Source organism: Anopheles darlingi, chromosome 3 (assembly GCF_943734745.1).
Source record: "Anopheles darlingi chromosome 3, idAnoDarlMG_H_01, whole genome shotgun sequence".
Taxonomy (NCBI): domain Eukaryota; kingdom Metazoa; phylum Arthropoda; class Insecta; order Diptera; family Culicidae; genus Anopheles; species Anopheles darlingi.
In genome coordinates this window covers 50,251,351-50,277,271 of record NC_064875.1, presented here as the reverse complement: position 1 = coordinate 50,277,271, position 25,921 = coordinate 50,251,351, and the positions used below count along the sequence as shown (strand labels likewise).

Here is a 25,921-nt window from a genome sequence, read left to right as displayed (position 1 = left end):
GTGGCTGCTCGGGCAGTTCAGTTACCTCCAGTTACGATCATCGTGGATTTGATGACAATGATGATAATAGAACGCTTTGATGCTTTTATTGTAGCAGTTCTTATTATATTCAAACTCTGTATATCGTGGTAATGCTTTTGTGAGTAACACTATCCTCAAACATTTAGTTTAATGAAGTTGACTTTAGGTATGCTTGAAGTTAGTAAATGCATCAAATGCATCTGCTTCAGAGCAGCAACAAAAACCTTTCCATAATGTGTCAAAAAAAAAACACTTTTTCAGTGTATTATCGGCGATTAGCATTCGAATAAGAATGATACAGGAGTAGATTTATTTATGCGTTGTGTCTTGAGTCTCTCGATGGCTTTGTAGTTGTTGTCCTCACGGCGTACTACGTAAATTCCTAGTCCCTTCTAATCATGCATTCAGCAACAGTGTTGCAGTCAGCGTTTGATAAACCGTTCTTCCTCGCCATTAACCTTTATGAAAGCATTTGCACACATTTACAGTGAAAGTGATCAAATCAGAGGCTCGCCCCACCGACCAGCGGCCGCTATTACCATATTACTCGCCGAGGATGATTCGCAACTTTAGATCGTCGATTCGAATTTCATCAAATTCGATCTCCCCTCACGATCACGATACGAGCAACGCTCCTATTTCATGGGCTGCTCCAAATCAGTAAACAAACAACAACCGCCGGCATACATTTCCTCAAGGTGGTACGCGCCGGCGCCACCGATCTATGCCGGTTCCATGGGGTTGGCCGAATCCAACGTGCCGTGGTTCGTTTGTTTTGCGTCGCAACGCAACTCACGCCACTGTGCCGCCATCTCACCGCCCCCCCCCCCCCCCCCCAAATTTGGGGCCTCCATTAGCCCACGACTTTTGGCACGCCAGGGGAGGGGAGGTCACCAACGACAAGTGAGACATCGCCTGATCGCCGAATCATGCCCGCAGCAGCAGCAGCAGCAGCAGCAGCAGTCTAGACGCGAGTCAATGAATATGCAGCTTCCCATGGGGCCAATACCAACGAACCGAAGGTGCCTCTTGCTAATCAACGCTAGACAACGGCTCTATGATTCAGTCATTCCGGCTAGCCCATTTGCGACGTACGGCAGACGGCGCAGTCACCCAGCATCCCAGATTGGGGCCAACCCCATGTCTGTCTGTGCCGATTTGACTTGCCAATCGCGAGGAATCGGAAGGGATCGGAAGCATCGGAAGGGGAGATATCCAGCAGCAACAACAGCATCCGTACCCATCGATCTCGCAGCTGCCGAGAGGGTGACTTGACCTCGATGATTCTAATCGACATTCCTAGGAGGATCCTCGGGCGAGGATCACCTGAGCCCCCCGAGTGTTCGGGGTCTGCGGACTGATTAAATCGTTTCATTTCGGACACCGGTATGCATGTCTAATATGTACCGGCGCATGTACGCGGTAGCTGCCGCACGGTAGCAAAATGCGCATTTATGCGCACCAATTCTATGCTGACTCGCCTTACATTATGCGCATGAGAACCGATCCAGCCGCAACGCAACGCATCATGTTTTTTTTTTTCTTTTCATCCGCAACTTAAAGCGCGTAGAGGTCATTCTGTTCGGCCGGACACAACCTGAACAAATGCGTCCGCGAACGAAAACCGCGTCTGGTACAAATAAGGAACCTCGATCGAATCAGCGAAGGGTGGCCATGTTTTGAAGGCGATGAAATGGAAATGATCGAAACATGGTGGAACCTAATTTGGTGACCCTCGTTATCGAGCAGAAACAGTTGGCCTGCCCTTCCCGGTGGTGACGTCGTCCGGATGACGAAACCGGAAAACACACGACACAGGGAGCATCCCACCGAACATCGAAAAGACAGGCCCTTGATGCTGGATTGGAAATGAAAATGAAATAATTAAACGCAGCGCCTTGTTTGGGCGCGCCCCCTCCCCCGGTACACGGTTTGGAGGAACGATTTGGAGAAAAGTGAAAAGAGGCTTTTTGGTCAGAAACCATCAGAATTCATTCTCCATTCACGGACCTGGCATTTTTTTTGGACCTTGCATTCATTCATTGTGTGGTTTTGGGCCAGATACCGGAAACACTGGCTGGCCATTTAAGGGGGTTGGGGGTTTGAACAGGAAGCTACCTTTTGGACGGAGGCACTCGTGACAGTGCACCAGTTTGATTTCTAATGCCCATATTCTATCGAAGGCGCTTTTGGTTACATCCGATTTATGCAGTTTTATGCAATTCACGAACCCAATCGGTGCCATGGCTGGTGGCCTTGAATTGTGTCTGTCTCTACACACGGTGGTCCAGAACAACGACATTATTGCTAACTGCGCCATAACATTGAGCAAGCTTTCATCGAAAAGAGCATCAGCGAGCATCAAATTCGATGCCATAATCGGTACATTGCGCTTTCTTGGGCGTTGCTCTTTGCTCGCCTTTGTTTGGGGGCATTTCGGCGTCGGGATTGACATAATAGTGAAATAGTGTCTAACCTCTTATCTAGATTATATAAATCTTAGCTAATATACGGTGGTCACTTCTATTTTCTTTCCTTCACAGTTTGAGGGTTTAAGTCAGGAAATTAACCATACCATAGAATACTGACGCCACTGTTTAAATTCGATTGTAGCAGTTTTATCAATTTTATTATCTAAAGTGCTGATGGAAGTATTAAATTTTTGATGAAAATTTCAAATTTCTTCCGTTTTTTATCGTACGGAGCTGAGAAAACGGGATAAGCAAACCGTTTACCCGTTCAAATCCGTAAGAAAAAGAAACGGCTCTATCTTTAGAACATTTTCTAGGGCTATGGTACATTTTTCACCAACATATTTAAGTATGCACAAGGAGTAATGGCGCCCGAGTCTTGTAGTATGTAGCGCACCCTTACGGTGGCCAGTACTAGGTCATCATCGGTGCATTTATGCATCGCACCCGAGCGGACTAGTCTAGAATCGCGGTGACACTTTTTTATGATTCATGCAGCTCTCCTCGCTGGTGTAACTCCATCAGGTGAAGACACGACGTGGCACGAAGACTCCTCCGTACCGTAGACCGTACGGTGCCGGAAGATGACTAGGTTCTGGGCGGCCCCCTCCCCTCAGGGGGAGTGGTTGCACTTTATCGAGCAACTTGTCCCACCGACCGCGACCGGCCGCCGTCATCGAGCGTCGAGGGTGAAAATGGAAAATGCAAAAACCACCGACCCACTGTCTGTCGTCTGGCCCGGCAGTCGGGCCGGGAGGTGGAGGGGCGGAATGTGACCGAATGGCCAATGCTGAGCGTTGCATAAAATGCACATATGTATGTAACGCGCCCGCCAGACCAGGACAGCAGGAGACAGCCGGGGCTGGTTGGCATCCCTTTCGGTGACCTTATTCGGTGGCGGGATGGGATGAGGAAACTCCAGTTGGGAATAATCGGTGGCTCATCTGGAGCGTACGGAATGATTAATCGACGTCCGGCTGGCTGGCGGAACCGAGGGCAGAACCTCTCGCTCGTTCGCTCTCTTCCGGGGTCCATCCATATGGAGAAATGCCTCGAAGTAGGCATTGTGGTTAATGTTGTAAGGATTTCAAATCGCGGCCACGTTTATAGTGCTTAGTGAGAGCGTTGAAGCTCAAAACCGCCAACGTCGCTCGTTACTCCCATTTATTCCTTCGGCTTCGGATCAACCGCTAGACTGCTAGAGCTTAGTTTGGCCTGTCTGTCTGGCGTGTGTGTGTGTGTGTGCCTGTGCACCCTTTACAGTGTCTGGTGCTCCAGTGGCTGCGTGACACAGTTTGACATTTTATAAGGAAATGAGCCAGTCTGTGGGGCTCTCTTCCAGTAGCACTCGTTGGCGCAACCCAATGTTGGTGCTCTGTGCAACGACGACAACCCTCGCCACCACCACCAACAACCACCATCGCCTATCGCGTCTTTTTTGCTTTAGAATGCGCTTTATTTTTGTCTTACTTTTATTATCATTGTTATGGCTGGCTGCATTTCGTTCTCCGGGCGCCCGGCGAACGTTGTCCAGGACGAAGTGCATCGATACGCTGGATAGTGGGGAGTGGGACACGGTGGTAGTGGTGGTGGTGGAGGTGGTGGTGGTGTGTCGCGCTAATGCAACCACCAGACAGACGACGCGCGTAATGGTTTGTCGTTCGGTGGTTCGCTCGTCTGTTTAGAAACCGCATTCGGTGGTGGTGGCGATGGCGATGGCGGCGGCGGCGGCGACGGCGATGGTGGTTGGTTGGGATCGATGGTGAGACTGTCTGGCCGCCCTCGCCCTGCCCCACTTCCAACCAACCAGCCAGCCATTGCGCCGATCGGCGTGTGTTTTGGAGCGCGATTGGAGCCGGATCCGAAGGAATGCATCGTTCCAATTTCGGAAGATGCAGTCTCGACGCTCTTGTTCTTCTCTCTATCTCTCTGTCTCTCTCTCTCTCTCTCTCTGTGCAACTTAGGTTGTTTGTTATCATGTTTGTGTGTTAGTTCGGTGCATCTTCTCCTTTTTCTTCTTCGTTCTCTTACAGTTTTTCTTTCTGATCTTCCACTGCTGATTTGGGGGTTTTGTTTGCATCCGCTCGCCGCACCTTCCACCGGTCCCTTCAGCGTCTCGACTTGGCGGTGGCTTGGTGTGACATAATAGCAAGCGCGACATCACGACATTGTTGATATCAGTTTGACCTACATTAGTGTTCGGGCCAACTTTTTGGCCCGCGACGCACGAATTGATGGTCGGAAGTTTGAGCATCGATGTTGTCCCATCAATTGACTGCTGTTGCTGGTAAGTCGTATCGAACGCTGCGCGAGTGCATCGAACGAGAAAATGAACAGCTGGCAAAATGCATGTTCGGAAGTCTTGTACAATGCCCAATAGACCAATAGAACAGCATAGTGCTTTAAATTACTCGTGAACAGTTTTTTGCCTATCGATTATAGCTAGCATCATTTGAATTGAGCAATGCATTTCTTTCAGGCATTGCACGCTATAATCAATGAGCATATTACGAGCAAATGATATCATGTTGATGATCATGTTCTTAATCCATCATTTTCAAATATGTTATATCTATAATATGTTATTGATCTCAATTTATTCAATGATCAATATGACTCATTCCATCAATTAGTTACCGGTTTTATTTATCCAAATAAGGGAAATTTCTCCAGAACAAGCAGAATTCAGAATTGTTTTTTAAAAACCTTGCAAAAACATACTGTTTGATCGCTATGGTAATTAACCATTAACCAGCGCGAAATGGAATTGCAATTGAATGCTAGCAGCATCGTCCCATTCCAGTAGCCTCCATGTTTAATGTTTGTTCCTTGCAGTAATTGTCTCCATTCTAAGCAGAAACACCCCAAACAGACACAGCGATGTGCGATGTAATTGAAAACTGTTGTCACAGTCCATAAACATTAACAATTCCCATTCGCAGCTACTGGTAACATGGCCAGTAGCAACACAGGTCTCAAAACACAGGGCCTCCGGAGGGGCATCACCGAGCCCTGCATCTCCTGCTTCTTCTTCTTCTTCTTCTGTTGCTTCCGTCTGGCTGCTCGCTCGGTAAACAGTTAACACGGACCTCTTCCACAGGGGCCAGTTCCAGCATTGGTTCCGGAATGGCAAGTGAATGGAAAAAGGGAAGCCAGCGACGGTTGCGGCGCTTCTGCGGAGTCTGCGGTTTGTGGAAGGAAGAAATCTCATTAACATTAACAATTGCAATTGATGTCGCTTGCGTAGTGCGCAGTCAAAACAAATTTATCAACCCAGACGGACGTCTACCGGCTACTGCACTGCCTGCCAGCAGCAGAAGCAGCGCAGAAGCCGCAGCAGGAAGACGAGTGACGAGCACAGCAGCAGAAGCCAATAAAACGAAGCGAGCAACAGAGCAAATGGCGAACACGAACCGAACAAGGAAGGAATGGTGGAAATCGAGACAAACGAAAAGGACGCGAATTGCATCCTCCAGGGTGCAGGCACCAGAAGATGCTGCAGCTGCAGCTGCAATCACAGCAGCAGCAGCAGCATCGACGACGCAACATCGGTGCATTGCACGCCGGCAGGCAGAAGACCACAAATCAGAATCATCCGCGACGCCCACCAGACCCGGCGAGGAGAATTTACAAACTAATTTTCCTCTCGAAGACAAGGTTGGTTCTTGAGGACGCTACTGGTGGGGGGGGGGGGGGGGGACCATTGCGATTGCATCACTCGCCTCATTCGCGTCCTTACTTCCTTCCGCGTAGCATTCCGTTTAAGGGCCGTTCCTTTCCTGTGGACGACCCACTCACGTTCATCTCTTCTCGCGTCTCGACGCGACGCAGATGGAGATGAGTCCAAAAATGAGAATTTGGCGATCGAAAAGCAGAACGCCCACCGGTCCAGCCGAAGCGCACCGGCACACATCTCGCGCACACGAACAGAAGCAACATAAAAATCATATTTTATTGTTATGTTTCACGCTTTTCCATGCTCCCTCGGCCCACACAGTACCGGTCCCCTTTCCCGCGGGATCCGCGACGAAGCGGAGGAACATTGAAAAAGGAGGAAAAGGAGGAAAAGACTCGTCTGGACAAAGTTCTGAGTCGGCGCGACTCGCGGCGGTGGTGGAGCAGCACTCCCGCAGCAGCAGCAGCAGCAGCAGCACCTTCCACAGGACCACTTGTGACTCCACGCACGCCTGATTGGTCTCCGGCAGAGACCTCGCGTCTGCGTGTCTCGCTTGCGTAACCCACAGCCGTCACAGTTCCCACCGTACCGTCCGGTCCGGTCCGGTCCCTTCACATCCTCCAACCCAACCACCATCAAGCTGCTTGGGGGCTTTTCGTCCAGGGCGGACTCCTGGAGGGCGCACGCGCTGCAGTACTCTCGGGCGCGCGCGCGCGCTCGCGCGTAACTCGTCAGCCCGAGTCCAATAAGTCTGGACCAGACAGCCAGACGGTCCCTGTGTGCCGTCTGGTTGATTAATCGTCTCTTCGGGACTGGACAGTGGCCGTACCAGCGATGCCACGTGAGACTGTGGAGAGGGGAGGAGAGGCGAAACATGGACCGGCAGCAGACGCGTCTGGCTCCCGGACAGACTTTGCTCGATCCTCGTTAGGACCCGTTCTGTGTGGGGTTTGTTCTGTTGCTTCCACGGATCACCACGTATGGAAAGCACCTGAAGCAGTTGGTTTGAAGAAGCGAAGGAGCAGGGGGAAGGGCGAGAATACCGGGAGCAGACGATGTCTGGTCGAACGCTTCTCTAACATCCTCCCCTTTTCCTGTCTACTGTGGGCACGTCGTCTGCTGTAGGATGACTTTGCATCCCGAATGCAATTCGCGCCGATCCGCCGACGATCGCTTCTACATTGTACCACAACTTATCAGCAGCGTCCAAAAAAGGGCCACAACAAGGGTAGTGATGGTGATGGTGGTGGTGTTGTGACGCTCGTTTCATTTCGTTTTCATCGTGATGATCGGGGCTGTGACATAACCGCTTGGGCGCAAAACGGAGACACGGATCCAGTCTGTACAACAAAGGGCGCAACGCGATCTTCAGGAACTGCAGAACGGACGGACGCATGTATTGCGTTCTACTGGTGGGCTACGGACAGGGTTTGTTGCTTTTTCGATTTGGCAGATTTTGAGACTCGTTAAATATCGTTGATTTGTTGGAACGAGCATCAGTGCAGTTGTAGTAGAGCCTTTTCAGGAGAAAATATGCATCGTAAAATATAAGACAATTGTAAGACTTGTCGCAATTCAATTGCAAATCGTCAACCCTTTTCAAGCTCGCTCGATTTTAGGTGTCAGATTTCGAAGTTTTATGCTTCACAATGCACGCATCCAAGATGGCGCATACAGTTTAAACTACGCACAAGTATCGAGCAACAAATATATCGACTACTTCCCTTCCACTATTGCGATGCATTTCTTCGCGGGGGATTTTGTAGGCACTGAACTTGACCTTCAACGCTCCTTGCGCGTTTACGGTGCTACCGTTTCGACCGAAACCGGTCACCGGTAGTTCGCGGGTTGCGCGCGCGCGCGCGCAGCTGCTGCATCTTCCTCGACTCCGGACTGGTGTGGTGCACTGTCTCTCTCTCATGTGCAGCACCAATTACCGCTGTCATTAGCATTCACTTTCTGGTCCGTTCTGGTCTCCGCTTACCGCAACGCCGTTACGCGAAGCAATCGGCCGCACGTTGATTCCACTTTTATGTCATCGCAGTAAAAGGATAATTTTGGTCCGCTCCGGTCATCCGTCATTTTATGACCGTGAAAAATATGATCGGCAACGGATGGAACAACCAGGGGCCCAGACAGAACTGGTCAGGCGGGGCGCTGCGACGACACTGGCGACGACGATGCGACCGGCGGTGGTTCGACGGCACAGACGACTCCAGACGACTCGTCCCACCGCTCGTCATAATGACATGGCTGGAAATAAAACACAAAATCAGACAAATCGTGTGATTTCACGCGCGCGCGCGCGCGCAACAGAACATCAAGTGTAGAACATCGAGCAGCAGGCGGAAGGGAAGGAGGACGAGTAACGAGTGAACGAGCGCGACAGGCCACTCGGACTTCGGCCATGAAGGTAAGGTGGCGAACGGGCGCGGGTCCGATTAAATAACATTTGCACGCATTTTGACAACGAAGAACGATGATGATCAACTGTGCTGCCTGGTTGGTTGGTTGGCTGACTGGCTGGATGACTGAACGACACGATGACAACCACGACATTGCATTTTACGATCATGTCTGGATCAATCTGCCCCGTCTGCAATGCGGTAGTAGCAAGAGAACGCGAACGCTGGACCATTGTCGTTCCTGTTGACAATGTCGATCCATCGCGGAAAAATTAATGTTTTTTCTCATTTAAAATTGCATTCAATGTGACTGGAGTCGGTTTTCCCGTTTTTTCGAAGCACACACTTTAATATCCTATTAAATTAAGCCTTTGGAACCCCCCCGGCACTAGGCGAAAGGAGATTCAAGCCGTTCAAACAGTGATCATATCCGCAGGCTCACCGCAGGCTACATCCCGGTACTATCGTCCTTTGGTATTTGAAACAGTTTTTCCAGTCCTAGTGCATCGGCCACGTACAGTGCTAGATAGAACAGTCCACCGTAGATCAGCACCAGTAGGCAGCGGTGGGCGAGCTGCCGTTTTCGATGCCGGGGAATGGTCCATTTGAGCGATTCCATCGGATCGCGCATCAGGTACACGCGCAAACCCTTGATCTGATCGTCAAGGAACTCGCTCCACGAGATTGCCTTGGGATCGCAGGGAAAGTACCGCTGATCGTCAGCCGACAGCGCATTGAGGACGGTTCGCATCCGATCGCACCGGAATCGCCACTCGTTGTTGGTGAAGAAGCGTAGCACGGCCGAGAAGCGATGGACCTTTTGGTAGATCCGCAGTACCTGAGGCTTCTGACCGCGTAGCCGCAGCACCAGATCGAACAGGAGCGCTGGCAAAAGATGGTAAAAGATGGCCAGAAAATCGGCAACCAGTTGGTAGCGGGTCGTGTTGTACGTCGAAATCCAGAGCGATTTGTCAAAGACGATCCGGTCCTTCCACTTCTCGAGCTGATGCTGGGTGTCGTTCCAGCTGACCGGGTTCTCGTCGGTGGTACAGTTGAAGATGTTCTCCTCCTGCGGATGATCGGCGGCATACCAGGCCGTGGCCAGTGTCGAGTTCGTTACCGTGTCCGCGGGCACGATGCTAGCCTTGTAGTCCATGCGGATGTGAAATATACGGAGCACTCCGGTGGCTGCCCCACACACGACCCCATTGAAGCCGTAAAGGTTGTCGGTCCAACCGGCGAGTGGATCCTCTTTCGTCGTGGTAACTGGTCAGGTCAGAGGTGAGTAGTAAGGAACCAAATACAGATTGAATCCCTTCGTTTTATAATCAAAATGTTTGGTCACTTACTGATCGACGGTCGTATGATCGCCACAGGGAGCTTAGAGCGGTACCGTCGGACAAGCTCCTCCGACAGGGACTTTGTAAATGCGTACGCGTTGGGCCACGGTTCGAAAAGCTTTCCTGATAGCACCTCCAAGGCGTCAGCATCTGACTCCCTCTCAGCGATCGTAATCAGTAACGAAGGGTCTAGCTTTGGTTCGTAGAATTGTTCTCCAATCTCTTCGCGCACACAATGGGAAAAGGCCGTCGAGATGTACAAGAATATCTGTGAAGGACACGAAAGTGCGAGTTAGGATCAGCTGGTGGAGGTAAAGGTTCTTCACGAGGAACAGCATATACCCGGAGATTCCTACACTGCAAGGCGATCGTCATCAGATCTCTTGTACCGCGTACGTTACTATGAATCAAACTTCTAAGCGGCTCATCGAAGCGTACATCCGCAGCAGCATGTAATATAATGTTGGTATGGCTGTAGATATACTCCAGATCATCGTTACTGATCGCTAGTCCCGGTTTACTGATGTCACCCTCGATGACCTTAATCCTGGGCAGGTACAGCTCGGGATGCTTGACATAGTTCACGAACACCGGCTCCTTGCCCAGCAGCTGCTCGAGACGATCCGTAGGCTCGATGCCCTTTTTGCGCCGTACAATCAACAGTATCTGCGCCACGTTGCACCTATGGATGGCCGGGAACGTAAGTCCATCATCATCGGAATCGCTGCTCTTGCTACAATCACTCACTTCACCAGCTTCTCGAGCAATAGCTTGCCAATGAAGCCACTGCCACCGGTCAGCAGCACCGTTTTACCCTCGTAGAAATCCTTCAATGGTGAGCGGTAGTTACGAAACTCTTCCAGACTAGCCATGGCTACAGTTCTGTCACTGAGCACTGAGCACTGCGCGCTGCAGAATCAAGCACTCCGACCAGGAGTAGATGCACTCTGCAACTGCGGCTCGGAGTGCACCGTGACCGATGTTTAAAGTTTAATGTTAAGTCGTCGCTGACGTCGAGGAACTCGGCAAATGCGGAAACTTTACATGGTTCATTATACATTCGCAGGTGCGATCGGTGCACTGGAAGGCCTGCAGGCACTGAATGGACCGAATGGTTCCACCAACACACACACACACACACAGGGGTTCACTGGAGCTGGCCGAGGTGGATGTACTTTTTGCGCACTTGCAGCTCCGTGCACCTTCAAGCCGCAGTAGCTTCTTTGCGCGTGTCTTCCACGTTTAGCATGAAAATAAGTAGAATCTAAATTCCCGGCGAGGGTCTCAGTAGCAGTGAATGCAGTGCATCGAGGATAGAGACACACCGTCATGCCACCGTAGGTTATTGGGGGAAGGTCTTCACTGTCCGATGGTCGTCATATGCTGATGCTACAATCCAGCACTGAGTCAGTGCTAACGAACTGCTATCGACAACGCTTCTCCCAAACTAGTAGTTCCGAAACACCAAACCACGATTGGTTGACGTACCTTCTTTCCCGGTGCTTAGCGTCCAAAAGCCGTTAAAGGTCAACTAAACCCAAGCGACCGCAATACGCTTCGCTGTCCTAATTAACATTATCGCTTGATGGCGACCCCGGGAAAATGACCCCGAGCCGACCATCGACATAAGTTTCACAAAATCGTCTTTCAACGCTCTACCTTTATTCACAGAAAGCAGCAAAGCGGATAACCAAACTATGTGGCAAACTCCGTACATCCTAGATAAAAGCGCAGATCGGGTATTCCGGCGGCTGCCAGTAGCCGTAGCGCTAGCATCCCGAATCCTAAATAGATGACGGTCAGCATGCACCGGTGGATCACGGTCCGGCGCCTATTGATCCTTAGTGCCTCTTCGTTCATTTCCCACGGCTCGTGGAGCAAATACTCCCGGCAACCGCGCACCTGGTTAATGATGAACTCGCTCCAGACCACCGACCGCATATCGCACGGGAAGAGATGCCGATCAATGATGGCCATCTGGTCGAGTACGGTGCGCATCCGTTCGGTGCCGAACGTGAACTGCTTGATGGTGAAGAAGCGCAGCACGTCCGAGAACCGGTGCACCTTACGGTAGAGACGCAGTACTTGCGCCTTCTGGCCCCGTAGCCGCAGCACCAGATCGAACAGGAGCGCTGGCAAAAGATGGTAAAAGATGGCCAGGAAATCGGCAACCAGTTGGTAGCGGGTCGTGTTGTAGGTCGGGATCCAGAGCGATTTCTTGGCCGCCACTAAACTCTTCTGCGACATACAATCGGCACGAACGGCACCCCAGGTCGTGTAGTTCTCGTCCGTTGTACAGTTGAAGACGTTCTCCTCGAGCGGATGGTCGGCAGCATAGCGCGCTGCCACGAGCGTCGCATTTATCACGATGTCCGCGGGGATTATGTTGGCCTTGCGTAATGATAAGTTGTAAGGTTATGAGAGAGGGAGAGTGAAACGACATGCGAGCGAGACATCACATGAGAAGAGCGAGAGATAATGATGAATACAGAGAAAGGGAATTACATAGATAGATGAAACCGAGATTGGTTAATGATAGGATGAAGCATTGTTAACAATGGAATCCCAAAAAAATAGAATGAAGTTCGTTACGATACCTTGTACTCATCGTAAATGTGGAAGATGCGCAGCACCCCCGTTCCAGCACCGACGACCACACCGTTGAACCCGTAGAAGTTGTCCGTCCAACCGGTAATGGGATCCTTGTAGGTGGACGTCACTAAACAATCGAAAGTGCGTCAATTATTCGATTCATAGAAAGCATCATCCACAACCGTTTCTTACCGATCGAAGGCCGAACCACGGCTATCGGGAGCTTGTCCTTGTACTGATGCACAACATCTTCGGCGAGCGACTTCGTGAAGGCGTACGTGTTTGGCCACGGTTCAATAATCTTCTTGGCCATAACCTCGAACTCCTCCATGCGAGTGTCCTGTTCGATGGCGCGGATCAGTTCAAACGGGTCCACCGACGGTGGATAGAACCGTTCCTCTACATGCTCGTACACGCACTGAGAGAAAGCCGTCGATACGTGAACAAACACCTGCAATGGACCGAACGGTCTCATGGTGTCAGTTAAGGATAGTCCGAGAAGATACAAACCGGGATCCGGCTTACCTTAAGAAGAGGACATTTCAGGGCCACACGAAGCAGATGCTCCGTACCGCGAACATTCGTTAACACTGATTCGTGCAGCGATTCGTCGAATCGCACGTCGGCTGCCGAATGCAATATGATGTTGGTATGGCTGTAGATATACTCCAGATCATCGTTGCTGATCGCCAGTCCCGGTTTACTGATGTCACCCTCGATGACCTTAATCCTGGACAGATACAGCTCCGGTTGAGTCGCATAGTTCACAAAGATGACCTCCTTCTTGAGTAGCACCTTGATTCGTTCCTCCGGCGAGACACCCTTCTTCGTGCGTAGCAAAAGTAAAATCTCACGAACACCGCACCTTGAACGGGACAGCAGGAACGGTTCAACGGATGCCTTACTGCAACCCAGGTGGCTCACGCCGTGGACCGTAGAGGCACACTTACTTCACCAACTTTTCGATAAACAGCTTCCCGAGAAATCCGCTTCCACCGGTAAGCAGAACCGTTTGCCCCGCAAAGAATTCTCCTACCGGGGAGCTGTTGTTCTGGAAATCCTGCAAACTCATGACTTGCGTGCGCCCTTCAACAGTGCAATGGAGAATAACCCTCTTTGCCTACGGAACCGCTGCTCGCGTTGGATTCCTAGCTGCGATCGCCTCAATTTCCAGCACCTAACTAGTGGCTGACCGGTCCGAGCGCATGTCATTTGAAGTGTTTTCTTTAATTAATTGCGAACCTCGACCGAGTTGTTTAGGGTCTTTGCGGGTTCGCTACCACCACGGACGTGTCAGCGTTGCTGCTCGTGTGCTGACGACAGCACTGGCAATCAAGTTTGGGATTATTTCCAATTCATTAAATCCACGGGCACGAACACAGGCAAGCGCACACCCAAGAATGGGCAGGGAAAAAGCAGAAGTCCCGAGTCTATAAAATACTATCTCCTTTACGAGCTAACAACAGCAACAGCAGCAGCAGCAGCAGACGCTTTTGAGAAACAAACCTTTTCACTGTCATTCCACGTTCTCTAATCGCATTCTGCCCAAGGACGTTTATTTAAATGAAAAGGAAATTAGTTAAAATAACAATAAAAGTGTGACGTTTTTCGAAAGGTACCAACTTTGAACCATGAACTGGTTCTTATAGTGCAATAGCAGTGAATCACACGGGAAAAGATATAAAATAAAACGCTTCTGTGTTTTTTAACCAAATAAAATTGAACTAAATTTGAAGAATCACCGTTGAGGCGGTCTTCTTCCGCGATCATTTTTGAGATCACCGTCTTGTATAATTTTTAGTAGATTTTGAGCTGCGTAAATAAAGCCAACGTGATTAATGTTGTTTTCCCTGAATCCGGCTACTGAGTAGATCTACGTACGGTTGATTTGATCAAGCAAATGATGGTTACCCTTTTGTGTTCGGTTCGGAATTGACCAGTTTGATCACCAAGAGGATCGTTTACGGCCACACCCGGGATAGCATGCAAAATGCATGCAAGATTGCACACAATTGCAATCAGCTTGCATACAGTTACAAACCACTGAAGTAAATTTTGAATTATCAGAAATTTTAGTTATTACTTATACTTGCTTCATCATAGTTTTTGTAGTTGGGAATGATTCAAAGATTTAGAGAGTAGAACATGCATTTTTAGATGTTTCTAGCTGCAGTTATGATCTTAGCAAATATTCCCCTTATGCATAGCTAGCGAAATATCGCCTCTGAATGTTTTTGTTATCAAACTTTTATTTCACTCAACTCAATGCTAACTGCAATAAAAAAAGGCTCTGTCAGCTCATTAATCTTTAATGATTTAAATAGCTTCCGCTCTCGCTGATTGAGATATCTCAACTCAATGCTCCATTAAGTCAAATCGTGACACGAGATCAGCTTGTTAACACCCTCGAAGCAATTAGCAGGGACGATAATTGCTTAATGAATCGCCGCATAATAATTCCAGTTTCTTCCGGAACGCCGTTACATCAAATGAAATTCGAACACAAGCAAATGACTGGTAACCAATATTTTATCATCGCCGCATACCGTGTGTGTGTGTGTATTTTATTACATTATCTCCTAAAGTCTGCGCATTCTATGTACACGAAAAAGGGGAATAAAAATTACATTGGAAGCGTAGCGTCCCGCAGCGGTCCTGTCTCCCAACGCTCCTGGCCTAATGCTGCCCTCGGGAGGGTGGTCCTACCACCTCCGACCTTCGAAACGACAGCCCTAGAATAGCAATATTCCAACCGCCTTCGCCAGGTAGAACAGAATCAAGGCACAGACGGAGTAGTACGCGACCAGGATGAAGAAGTGCAGTATCCGCATCTGCTTGTGGCGCTTGATCGCTTCGTCGAGGTTCTCGAGCGGCTCGTTCGCGATGTGCTTGCGCAATCCATGGATGTACGTCCAGAAGTAATCCACCCAGACGAGCTTCTTCACATTGCACGGGAACATGATCTGATCATCTGGTGAGAGCCTATAAAGGAAAGAACAAATCGCATCAGTATCAGGTGTCCTGGGGATCTTCCCCGCTCCCCCCACCCTTCCCGTTTCCCTTACCTCTCTCTCAGCGATCGCATATTCTCGTTCTCGAACGTCCACTTCCCGTTGGCGAAGTACTCGATAACCGTGGCGAATTTGTGTACCTTACGATAAAGATCCATAATTCTGCAAATGAACAACAACAAGCGTTCTCGTTAGTAGTGGGTTTCAGTGGGACGCGGTCAATGACCCTGTTCCTCCTCGCTCCAACCATCCTTACCGTGGTGTACGCCTGATTGCGCGCAGATAGGTATCGATAAGGAACGCGGGCAAAAGATGGTACAGCAGTTTATAAAACTCGTACATATACTTGCTCTTCGTCGTGTTGTGGCACACGATCCAGAGGGACTTCTTCGGTGGACAACTCTTACCGACCTCGATCGAGTATTCGTAGATTTTCTCTGCACATCAACGGTAAAGAACGAAGGCGTCTTTCGTTTAGAGCGCGGGTACCGGATAAAAAAAAAACAGGATACAAAACCACGCGCGAGTACTTACGGTATGAAATGGGATTGTCACTTCCGGTGACACAGTTGTAGATCTTGGTGCGCGGTTTGGCCACTCCCTTGAGCTCACCGTTCGACTGGGTCGCCGGTAGGGGCCGCTCGTGTTTCCTAAGATGATGATAGATAAAACTGTCTCGGTTAAACAAACGGAACACCTAGTTTCAGTGCCTAGCAGCCCTGCTGTGTGGTGTGTGGGGCGTTTTTTTACCGTTCGATGTACGTCTGCCATCCGGCCGCCAGTACCGCGTTCACGACGTAATCGGCCGGTATGATGTCCGCCGCGTTGTTGTCGTCCACGTGCATGATCCGGATGATGCCCAGCGCCACACCGGCGATCACTCCATTCAATCCATAGATGTTGTCCGTCCAGCCACCGATCGGTTCCTCGTTGGTGGCAATCACTGTGTCACAGCCGGTAACGATAGAACCATTAGAACCAGCCAGTCAGTCAGTCGACTTACGTAACATTGCGCGCGGATCCTTACCGATCGAGGGTCGTACAACGGCCACCGGTAACAGCTGACCGTACTGGCGCACTATATCCTCCGTCAGTGCTTTCGTGTACACGTACGTGTTTGGCCACGGGTGGATGAAATCGTTCACCGTCTTGTTCATGTGCTCCTCGAACCGCTCATCCATGGCCTCCACCAGGTTGATCATGCTTTGCGGATCCGATGGTGGGGGATAGAACGTTTCCTTGATCACCGACTGCGGGCAGTTCGAGTAGGCTGTCGATATGTAGATGAACACCTGCAGGTTAACGATCCGCTCGGTTAACCGAAGCAGATCGCGCGTTCCGCGGACATTCACTTCGATGGCCTTTTTCAGCGCTTGATCGAATCGTACGTCCGAGGCGGCATGCAGGACGATCTGCGCGTTGTTGACGATAAACTCGATCGATTCCTCTGACAGACCGAGCGACGGATGCTGCAGATCGCCATCGATCAGCTTCACGCGTTCGGTGAACGTCGGGAACTCCTTCTTTAGGTTCATAAACACGACGCTGCTGAACAGATCGTCGCATCGTTCCTGCACCGTTTTGCCCTTTTTCGGTCGCGACAACAGTATGATCTGGCGCACGTTAATGCTGTTGGAGAAAGAAACGGAGAGAGAGAGAGAGAGAGAGACGTGAAAACAAACAGTCAACAGAGGTCAAAAAAAGGGGGGGAGCGCCTAGAACCCGACCTAGACTGAAACTTGGAGTTTGTTTTTTTTGTCACCAGCATGTCCACTGGCCAGGACAGGTTCGCGGCACCCGTCGTCGGCTTCCATTTGTGTCGGTCGATACCAATTATCAATTCTAATTCACTCTAGTTTCAACGCAAATCAACCGGGAACAACCAAGACACGGGCACACTAAACTGTGTATCACAGTTCAATCGCACATTGCAACGCATTAGCTACCCCCTCCCTCCATTCCGTCTGACATTTTTACGCACTTGACCCCCGACCGTCCGCTGCGGGGCCCCCCGTTACACGTTTCCTGGCCTTTTGTACATGCTCAGCGTGGATGGGAGGTAGTTCGCCTTTTTTTTTTAACGCCATCGGGCATGAGCATTCGCGACAACCGGTGGCTCCACCAACGTTTCAATCTTTACATAAACGTTGAACGAGGGGGAAGAGCTGTGGGGGCCGCTGAGCTACAAAGCAAACGCATGACGCGGAAACATATTCGAATACGGTTGTGTAGCCCCCCTTCAAATGGGGTTCGTCGGTTCTAATGATTTCTTACTATGCTCCGTACGCTCTTGAGGTAACCTTCAATTGCGCCACGGGTACGCATCGGTGTTGATGCTCCCGAAAAAAAAACCGGTTTTTTTCGGTGTGTTTGGGCAGACGTACGAAACCGCACGTGGCCGAGGAAGATCGAGGATCTTGAGTGAGTAGCCGTGGCCACACGGGGCGAAAACTCTAGCGCAAACGAAAAAATTAATGCCAAAACGTTTACGCTTGCCGTTTACATGCTGTCAAACGATTATTGGTCCGTGGAGCGTAAAACCTAGCGTAAAAGCTTTTTGCAAACGGTAGGGCTCACAATATGTTCTTTTTGTGGTTTACATTGATAGATAGTGATCATTGCTAGTGTATTCAATCCTTTTCTTCAAAAAAACGATTTAATTTCCTCAACCCGGCCATGTAAACATATCGAAGCGAAAACATTTTGGCATTAATGTGCAAATTTGCGCGCAAATTTTCGCCCCGTGTGGCCACGGCTAGTGGATGAGAGGAGCCGATGATGAGTGAAACAATAACCAGCAGCGGCCGGCCAGCAACTAATCATCGCCAAGAGCTGCCGATCTTTCGCACAGGCCGATGCCTGGTGGAGAGTAGCCGATGCCAGCGGCCAGCTAATGCGTCCGCAAACGCAAAAGGCTCTAATGTGTCAATATACTCTGCCGAGATTGTGCGCTCACGCGCGCGGCAATTGCACGCATTCGACCGCGGTCAGTGCGCGACGTTATGCAATAAGTTAATTTTCTGGCATGTGCGCACACAGAGGCAAAAAACCTGTTGATTCGCAACTATAATTGCTGATCTGAGCCTAAACCGAGACTAGCTGCGCGTCGAAGCTGATAACCAGTCGTGCTTAGGATAGGTCCCGGATAGTAGCAGCACCTGCCCGGTAGTTATGATAATCAAGGAGACTTCTACATCAGGCCGTGTGGTGCGCCACATGCATAGCTGTTTGCTGAAACAACCTCTTTATATTCTTTTGTTTCCTTTCGACAATCGACAGCACAAGCATCTAATCACTTGTTGGAATGTTGGAACAATAATGTTTGCTCAAAACCCTCGCCAAAACCGCGAAATTCAATTCGAGACCAGACAGCGGTAAGTGTCAATGAATCTGCTGAAGGTTACGGACCGGGGAGACAGCAACAGAAGCTCATCAGCCTCACCCGAAAAGGTCAAGCAGGGTCGGTCACCAAAAGAGATTCGCTTTCATCTCCGTTATTCGTATTCGGAAAACCGTTATCGTCGCAAGTCGTAATGACAATTCCGGTATTTCCTTTACAGTACGTCCCCTGAGGGTGGCTCAGAGCTAAACGGTAACTTACTGGAGGAGGCGGAAACGATGATCGTTAACATGTTGCTCACCAGCGGTGCGGTATGCGTGGGATTCGGAATTCCCGGGCATATAAAATCGTACGCTTCACATCTGTCGTTGCCACTGAAGGATTTGCATGATTTGCAGGACTACTTCTCGTAGTTCACAGTTCGAGAACGGCAGCTAGCTCTACAAATACGCAGCTGCGTTTACACTACGGGTTAGCGCCGCGCGGCCGTTGGTACGGCCACAAACGTTCGTATGCTTTCCTGACTTACGGGGATGACGCTGTTGTTAAGCATATCACCGTACTTAGCATGAACGCGTTCAATTATCGGTACAATGGTAAACAGCACGGTGAGAAGGAAACAAAATTCTACTGTCCGGTACTTTTCCGTAATGACGGACGCAGGAGCGCCTCCAGCAATAGGCCAACTACGACTACTACGACGAGCACGTGTTTTGATTGACGCGAGCGTTCGAACGTTCACTTTCTTCTCGATTGCAACGATTCATATGTCAACGAATATCAAGTTTTCCGTGACGTCATGCCAGCGCTACTGAGCCAGTTCTACGTTAGTAAGAGCTCCCTCCCCCCCCCCCCCCCTTAATGCACCCCATAACATACCGTAGCATCTTCTCGATCAGCAACCGTCCGATAAATCCGGTACCCCCGGTTATCAGGACGCACTTGTCGCGGTAAAACTCCATCACCGGCGTCGAGGTGATCTTGCGCTCCTCCGTCATTGTGAGCTCATTGTTGTGGGCCGTTTCCTCGCTCACACGCATATCCATCGCGCGTCTGTCTGTGTTTTGCCCGCGAAGTCTCGCACGCACGGGGGCTTCCGATCCGATCCGCTTATCTGTGGGACAGAAAATGGAGAAGAGAAAAGAACTAGAGACCGAAGAACCGTATCGTCCAAAAATGGTCCAAAAGTCAGGGGCCCAGGAGGTGTTTCGATTCAAATCGAAACTTTCGTTTCCTCGCTTCCGCACGCCTTGCCCTGGCCTTACGCCCTTTTGCCCCTGCCCCTCTTCCCTTGTTGCCCCTCAAGCTTTGCTTCACGTTCGCGACGCCACTGACGTGACACATTTAGTGTTATTCGAGTCGCGCAATTAAAGGCAAATGTGACAGCGCGTTAGTGCGCGCCATCCGCCTATCCGGTGGTGTCCGCCCGCAACGCGGTATGCTCCGCATCTATTGCTTTCGCTTTTCCTTCAGCTCGCACGTGGAGTGACTATGGCTTTTGGTTTCGCTTATTTTGTGGAGTGAAATGGGACTTGGACTTGACGTTTGTTTAGTGTACGACTTAAAGTAGCATTTGAAAGAGCTTTGAAAGCATTTGAAACCCCCTTTCCATGCCTCTTCTTCCTCATAGCTAGTACCAGCCTCTGTTTCAATCATTCGAACTACGGTCATGTCTTCGAAATGATCAATTTCTTAACAGGCCCTTTTTCACTATCACCAAACACACATATAAAAAATCACACAAACACACACACATCGCGACGATATCGTATCGTCACCTGGTGCGAAAGCGCTGCAGCAGTTCAAACAGTTTTGCATAATCAACCACATTGCGGTGTTTGCTTCTTCTGCATTGACTGGCGGCTACAAACAGCACCATTTGCAGTTGGCGATCGTAAAATGGTCACCTCGACTCCAGCCTTGTCATTTGCACTTTCACTGTAAATAATTGTCCCCCCCCCCCCCTCTTCCCCTTCCGTATCGCTCTCCGTTGCACTATCTGCAAACCCCTCAAACGCCTCAGGTGCACTGTGCATGATGTGCATCAATCGATCAAACGAACGAGCTTGATGATTGCAGATCTCTGCGCCGTTTTGGTTCCAGTTTTTGGCGCAATTCAAAACCCCTTCCCCGTAACCGTTGTTGACGTTGACAAACGGCATACCAATGCCAGGAGCTAGTACCTTTCCGGGGGAGGGCAATGGCGGCTACCGCACAGTCACGAACGCACGATCACGCACTTTTATTTGTAAATGCAACGGGAGAAAAATGGCAGCAGCAGTAGCAGCAGTAGCAGCAGCAGAGTCCGTGCAGCGGGGTCGGTCGAGTATCGGTCCGGTCGATCAGGAGTGAGCCCTAGCGCGGATCAGCGGGTAAAGTAATTTGCGTCCGAACTGCTCGAGCTGATTCACGAAACTAGCCGCCCCAGCTGGGAGGTAATTTCATTTTCCCTCCGCCGATCGCCGCCGATCGCTCGGTCCGGCTCCGGATCCTCGCTTCCAAGCCAAGCACTGTTGTGTACTTGCTTGCGCTCGTATGTGCTCGTACGCACACTGGGATAAAAGCTGTACTCTGATGTACGCCTCAGTGGCGTGGAGGAGGCCACACATCGACGATCGGTTGGTCCGGGGAGGCCGTGGAAGGAAGGAAGGAAGGAGTGACACGCGAGGCGTTATGGTGGTAGTGATGGTAGTGATGGTAGTGAGACGAATCATCACTTAGGACATCACCATGAACTTCATCTTGGGGGTGCTAAATTTGGTCACCACCACCCCGTGAACCTCCCCACCGCTAGGGGTGATCGTTCGGTACTCGATCGCAAGTGCACGCTGTTTACCCCGGGGGTTCAGTCCAGCAGTACAGCACCTGTACGTGTGGTGTTGGTTGGAGTGTATTGGTTTATAACGTGAAGTACCTCGCCACCGGAGAGGCCCCTCGGCACACGGCCCTGCCGGTCCTGCTGACCAATCGCTGCGTCACTTCTGCTGTACCGCCCGCAGCTTTCGAGTGCCGCCGTCGTCTAGTCGTTGCGAATCCTGCGGACGCCGCGCCAATGACGTCAATGACGGTGTGTGTGATCGTCGAGAACACCTTTCACACAGGGAAATGAGCAGGAAGAGCCCCAGACGAGTATTCAAGGATGAACTTTGGACGACCAGGATTGTTAAAGTTCGGTTCCGGTTCAACTAATAGAGAATAAAGATAAAGCAGTTCCTCGCACAAAGCTCCCTTCCACAAGCAGCTAAACTACTCCACGAATAATCGCCATCGAATTCCCAGCCAGCTCGCTATTCTCATATTTCATGCGGTGTCATCACCATTCCGTGATCCAGGGAATGGTTGAGGGATTTTCGTGCGGGATTTCAGAGAAGCAGATGAGTTGATAGTTTGCAGAAAACATACCATTTCCAATCACGTACCGCTGCGCGAACATCCGTGATACGAACCCGAGAAACCTCCTTAGCTACTTGCTCCTTAGCTAGCTGCTCTTCTCTTGGTTTAACTGGTCGTGTGTCGTGGAATTGTTGCACAAAAATTTATATCTAGAACCATAAAAAACTAACCGCGCTCGGAGCGTGTCCGTGTGCGGAGGTGTAATCGAGTAGCCGTCGTCGTCGTCGTCGTCGTTCGTCGTCCGTGCCACCGTCTTACGTCGCGCGTCAAGCCAGCGGGTGCCGGGAGCTGTCGTGGAATGCCGTAGCAGCGGGTACAGTGTTGCATTTGCAAACCGGCTAACCCTATCCCGCACCGGCTCACCAGGGTTGGCTCGATTGCCATCAACTTGTCAGGTCCATAAACAGCCAATAATACGTTTAACTATCTCCTCGCTCGTGGACTGGGAGCAGGGCGAGGAAGCTAGCTCGCTGGCTGCCACGATTGAAAACGAATTCTAGCGTGCGTTGGTGCTGGTAGTCCGGCGTTCTTGGCGCACATGTGCACGCATGCAATAACAATGAGCAACCAGGGTGGGGGTGTGAGTTTACGTGAGTCAACTAGCAACGGGCGATAGCGATTGTGGTCGCTCGATAAGCCGGATACGAGGAAGAAGAAAGCACAGCCAATACGAAGAACGGAATAGGATAACCAGCCGCTGCGATTACCTGATGGCTGATCGATGGTCAAAACTCGGCTCGGCTCAAACCCGTCCGCTTCGACCTTCTTGAACGAATTATTAACTCTAAACGCGGTGGCTCTAAATGGAGTAGGCGGCGCCAGACCGGAACTCCACTGCACTAGCACGCGGAACCCTGGCCTTATCAATGGGAGGCCAAAGCCGTCAGAGGACGGTTGGGCGCGAGTAACGGTTAACGCAAACGGTTCAGCACTCGGAGATCAGGAAGTTACCTCGCCGCGGGGCTCGTTATTTAGTGCAGCTACGTCATCTCCAATGGCGTTCCAATGTTTGTCTTCAATCAATCCAGAGTGACGCCCTTGATTACCGCCCCTCTGGCTGGACTGGACTGGACAGGAGAGTTCTGCCGGCGGTGAAGTGCAATTAATCACTAATTAGCACGCGTACGCGCGGTTAATCTATCAACTGCTTGTCGTGTAATATGAATACACTGGGTGTGACAGACACACACACGCGCGCGCGCACACACACGCTTGTTGTCGACTTTAACAACAAAACAAGAATGGCATGCCGTTTGGAGGGTTTGTACTGTCAGCATGCGACGCCGCCAACGGCTGTGCGGCTAGCAAGGACACTCGGAACTCGGACGCCGAGTAGCTGCGGTTGCGGGCGCAAACCATTGGAGTTCGGTGTACTAGCACTCGTTAGGTAGGTAAGTGGTTGAGGTTTCTATTTCCCTCCGAGCTGAGCTAGGTTATAGCCCCACTAGTAGTTGGTGTATTTTATTGTTTGGTTACCTATTAAACAAGCAGTTTTTGTTTATGCTCCTACTAGTGGCCACTCCTGATCATGGATCAACGCAAGGAAAAGCATTTTTGCCCATTCAATATCGGGATGCTTCACGAATTAATCGATCCCACAATACCTAGCTTCTGTGACCAAAGGCCAAAGTGACACCCAGCTCGAGAATGAGTTGCAAGTTGCTTTACCCGCTGGCAGGAACCCTTTTTGCTCTCGTCTGGCAACGTCTGGCAATTGCTGTGGGCACACGCAGAATGTACCCGGAGACCGAACCGCAAGTACCGGGATCGCGCGCAATGATGGCTGCGGATTTACGTAGTTTGACCACAGAGACCCGATGATGACGTCGATCGTCGCTCGTTGGGCGATTATTGTTTACCGTCCGATCAATTTGTTCGTTTACGAAAAACATGAACCGTTCAAGGTGTACAATTGGATGGATGTTTGGGATGATGATGTTTTTGCCTTTGCCTCGGGTTTGACTCTCCGCTCAAGCAATAAGAAACAGATTGCCGCCCGACACCCTGCACGCTGTTCTATGTGTTGCCGTACACGGACATGCTACTTGTATTTGCGGATCTTGAAGTTGAGCGAGAGAAGCAACAGCAACAACAACAAAAAAAGTGTCTGAGCGTCTCGAATGGTAATGGTGTTAAAGGGGATTTACTGAGCGAACTGATCACGACAGGTACGATACCCCTGAAGAGGGAATGAGGGGCCGATAGGGAACGGTTGGTGAAGGATAAGACGTTGGCAATTACATTGGCAAACAAGCGAACCGCCATGTGCCATGTGCGCTGGAGACAAATTTAAATGATGAACCACGTTACCGAGTGATGATCAATTGAGCAGAAACTGCGGGCAGAGCCGTGCCGGAGGTTTCGAGATAAGGGGCAGCAGCAACACTCGGCAGGCAGGCGGAAGTGCTAAGCGATGAAGCGGCAACCGAGCGGCGTGATTGGTTGCTACACCTCCACCTGCTGGAGCTGGAAAGTGGATAAGCTGTTCGCCCAGAGCAGAACGCCGAAAACAGATTTTGGATCACGCGAGGCCCTAAGACCGAGCGCAAATGTCTCGAGAGCCAGTAGTGTGGTTGTGGTGCTGGTTGGTTTGATCATGCTCCATTGATCAGTTGTAAGTGCGGAATTGACCGTGACCATCGATGGTCGATTCAATGAACGTTGGATGGGATTCATCTCGCCGTATGCCGGCGCCTCGCGATGGTCAGTAATTATCTTACAACAGTCCGAAGGTTATAGGCGCTGCAATGTAGAAAGTGTTGCCGAAGAGTGTTTGGCGCTAGCCTTGACGGTGGTCTTCGATACAATTAGGCTAATTGTGAGTGACGCCGGATGGCCTAGCGCCACGTTTGAGGCGATATTCGCTGGGGGAGTCATTAATGGATACAAAGTCTTTCGGTTTGGGCTTCGCGTTAGCATGATGGTATGTCCGATCAGCTGATCCGTTCTGAGACGCTTTACCATGCGATATGATGTAACGTAAAGCGGCTCTGACCTTTTTTTATGATGCTTGAGATGGAAAAGAGATGTTAAGGAAAGACATAATCGAAAAATGCAAAGAATCATGTACCATTTTCCTGACACGCATGTAGGCAAACATTAATAGAAACATGCAAAAGGCAATTTCATACAATCCTTAGGATCAGCGGAGCTGTTATTGCAATAAAAACGGTTGAAGAATGTAGCTGAAGATTGCAAAGTATGGTCAAAGTATGGCCAAATAGATGATAATCGCTTAGTGGCTGGTTTGATCTACATGTTCGATGCGTTGAAACATCCCAACGTCTATTGATAATCCCTTCCAAGAACTTTTCTTCACTGTTGTCGTGTATTTCGACACATCCCATGTATAATTCAACTTTGGCTCTAACTTGGGCATTACAAAATTTCCTTGCGAGAATGTTGTGAAAGTCGTTTGCTTAAGTTTTTCGCCAATAAGAAACAAACTTTTCATGAGCTTCCCCCAAAAATAAAGGATTCGTTTCCGATTAATTAAAAACCTATCACTTCTCCCTCATCCACAAAAACCCCCAAAAAAACGCGGAAATAACGCAAAAAAACGCGAAAAAAAACCGCCAAATCAAACAACTGCGGGAAAGTCAACTGCTCGAATGGCTGCTCGAAACTTTGAAACACGGTGGGATTTTCTGGTGGTCAAAATATAAATTCAAA

The 25,921-nt window shown here is 50.2% G+C and overlaps 3 protein-coding genes across 4 annotated transcripts; all 3 read right to left on the bottom strand.

Moving 5' to 3' along the window:
* Positions 1-8,906: 8,906 nt before the first annotated feature.
* Positions 8,907-10,863, bottom strand: LOC125957780 (fatty acyl-CoA reductase wat-like). Its single transcript, XM_049690696.1, has 4 exons — positions 10,661-10,863; positions 10,256-10,595; positions 9,923-10,181; positions 8,907-9,839 (listed from the first exon to the last, which is right to left on the bottom strand). The coding sequence occupies exons 1-4, from the start codon at positions 10,783-10,785 to the stop codon at positions 9,022-9,024; spliced, it is 1,542 nt and encodes a 513-aa protein (XP_049546653.1). The 5' UTR covers positions 10,786-10,863; the 3' UTR covers positions 8,907-9,021.
* Positions 10,864-11,558: 695 nt separating this feature from the next.
* LOC125957782 (fatty acyl-CoA reductase wat-like) lies at positions 11,559-13,684 on the bottom strand. The gene is made up of 5 exons (XM_049690697.1): positions 13,456-13,684; positions 13,031-13,370; positions 12,698-12,956; positions 12,511-12,632; positions 11,559-12,304 (listed from the first exon to the last, which is right to left on the bottom strand). The coding sequence occupies exons 1-5, from the start codon at positions 13,575-13,577 to the stop codon at positions 11,609-11,611; spliced, it is 1,539 nt and encodes a 512-aa protein (XP_049546654.1). The 5' UTR covers positions 13,578-13,684; the 3' UTR covers positions 11,559-11,608.
* A 1,315-nt stretch (positions 13,685-14,999) lies between these two features.
* On the bottom strand, positions 15,000-22,304 carry LOC125957779 (fatty acyl-CoA reductase wat-like). Of its 2 annotated transcripts, none has more exons than XM_049690694.1 (8): positions 22,259-22,304; positions 19,736-19,970; positions 16,544-17,145; positions 16,267-16,459; positions 16,051-16,187; positions 15,773-15,953; positions 15,571-15,678; positions 15,000-15,487 (listed from the first exon to the last, which is right to left on the bottom strand). In XM_049690694.1, exons 1-8 carry the CDS (start codon positions 22,287-22,289, stop codon positions 15,238-15,240), a joined length of 1,737 nt encoding a protein of 578 aa, XP_049546651.1. In that variant the 5' UTR covers positions 22,290-22,304; the 3' UTR covers positions 15,000-15,237. The 2 variants fall into 2 exon arrangements, with proteins under 2 accessions (XP_049546651.1, XP_049546652.1); XM_049690695.1 differs by having other exon boundaries at positions 15,001-15,487; positions 16,051-16,166.
* Positions 22,305-25,921: the final 3,617 nt, after the last annotated feature.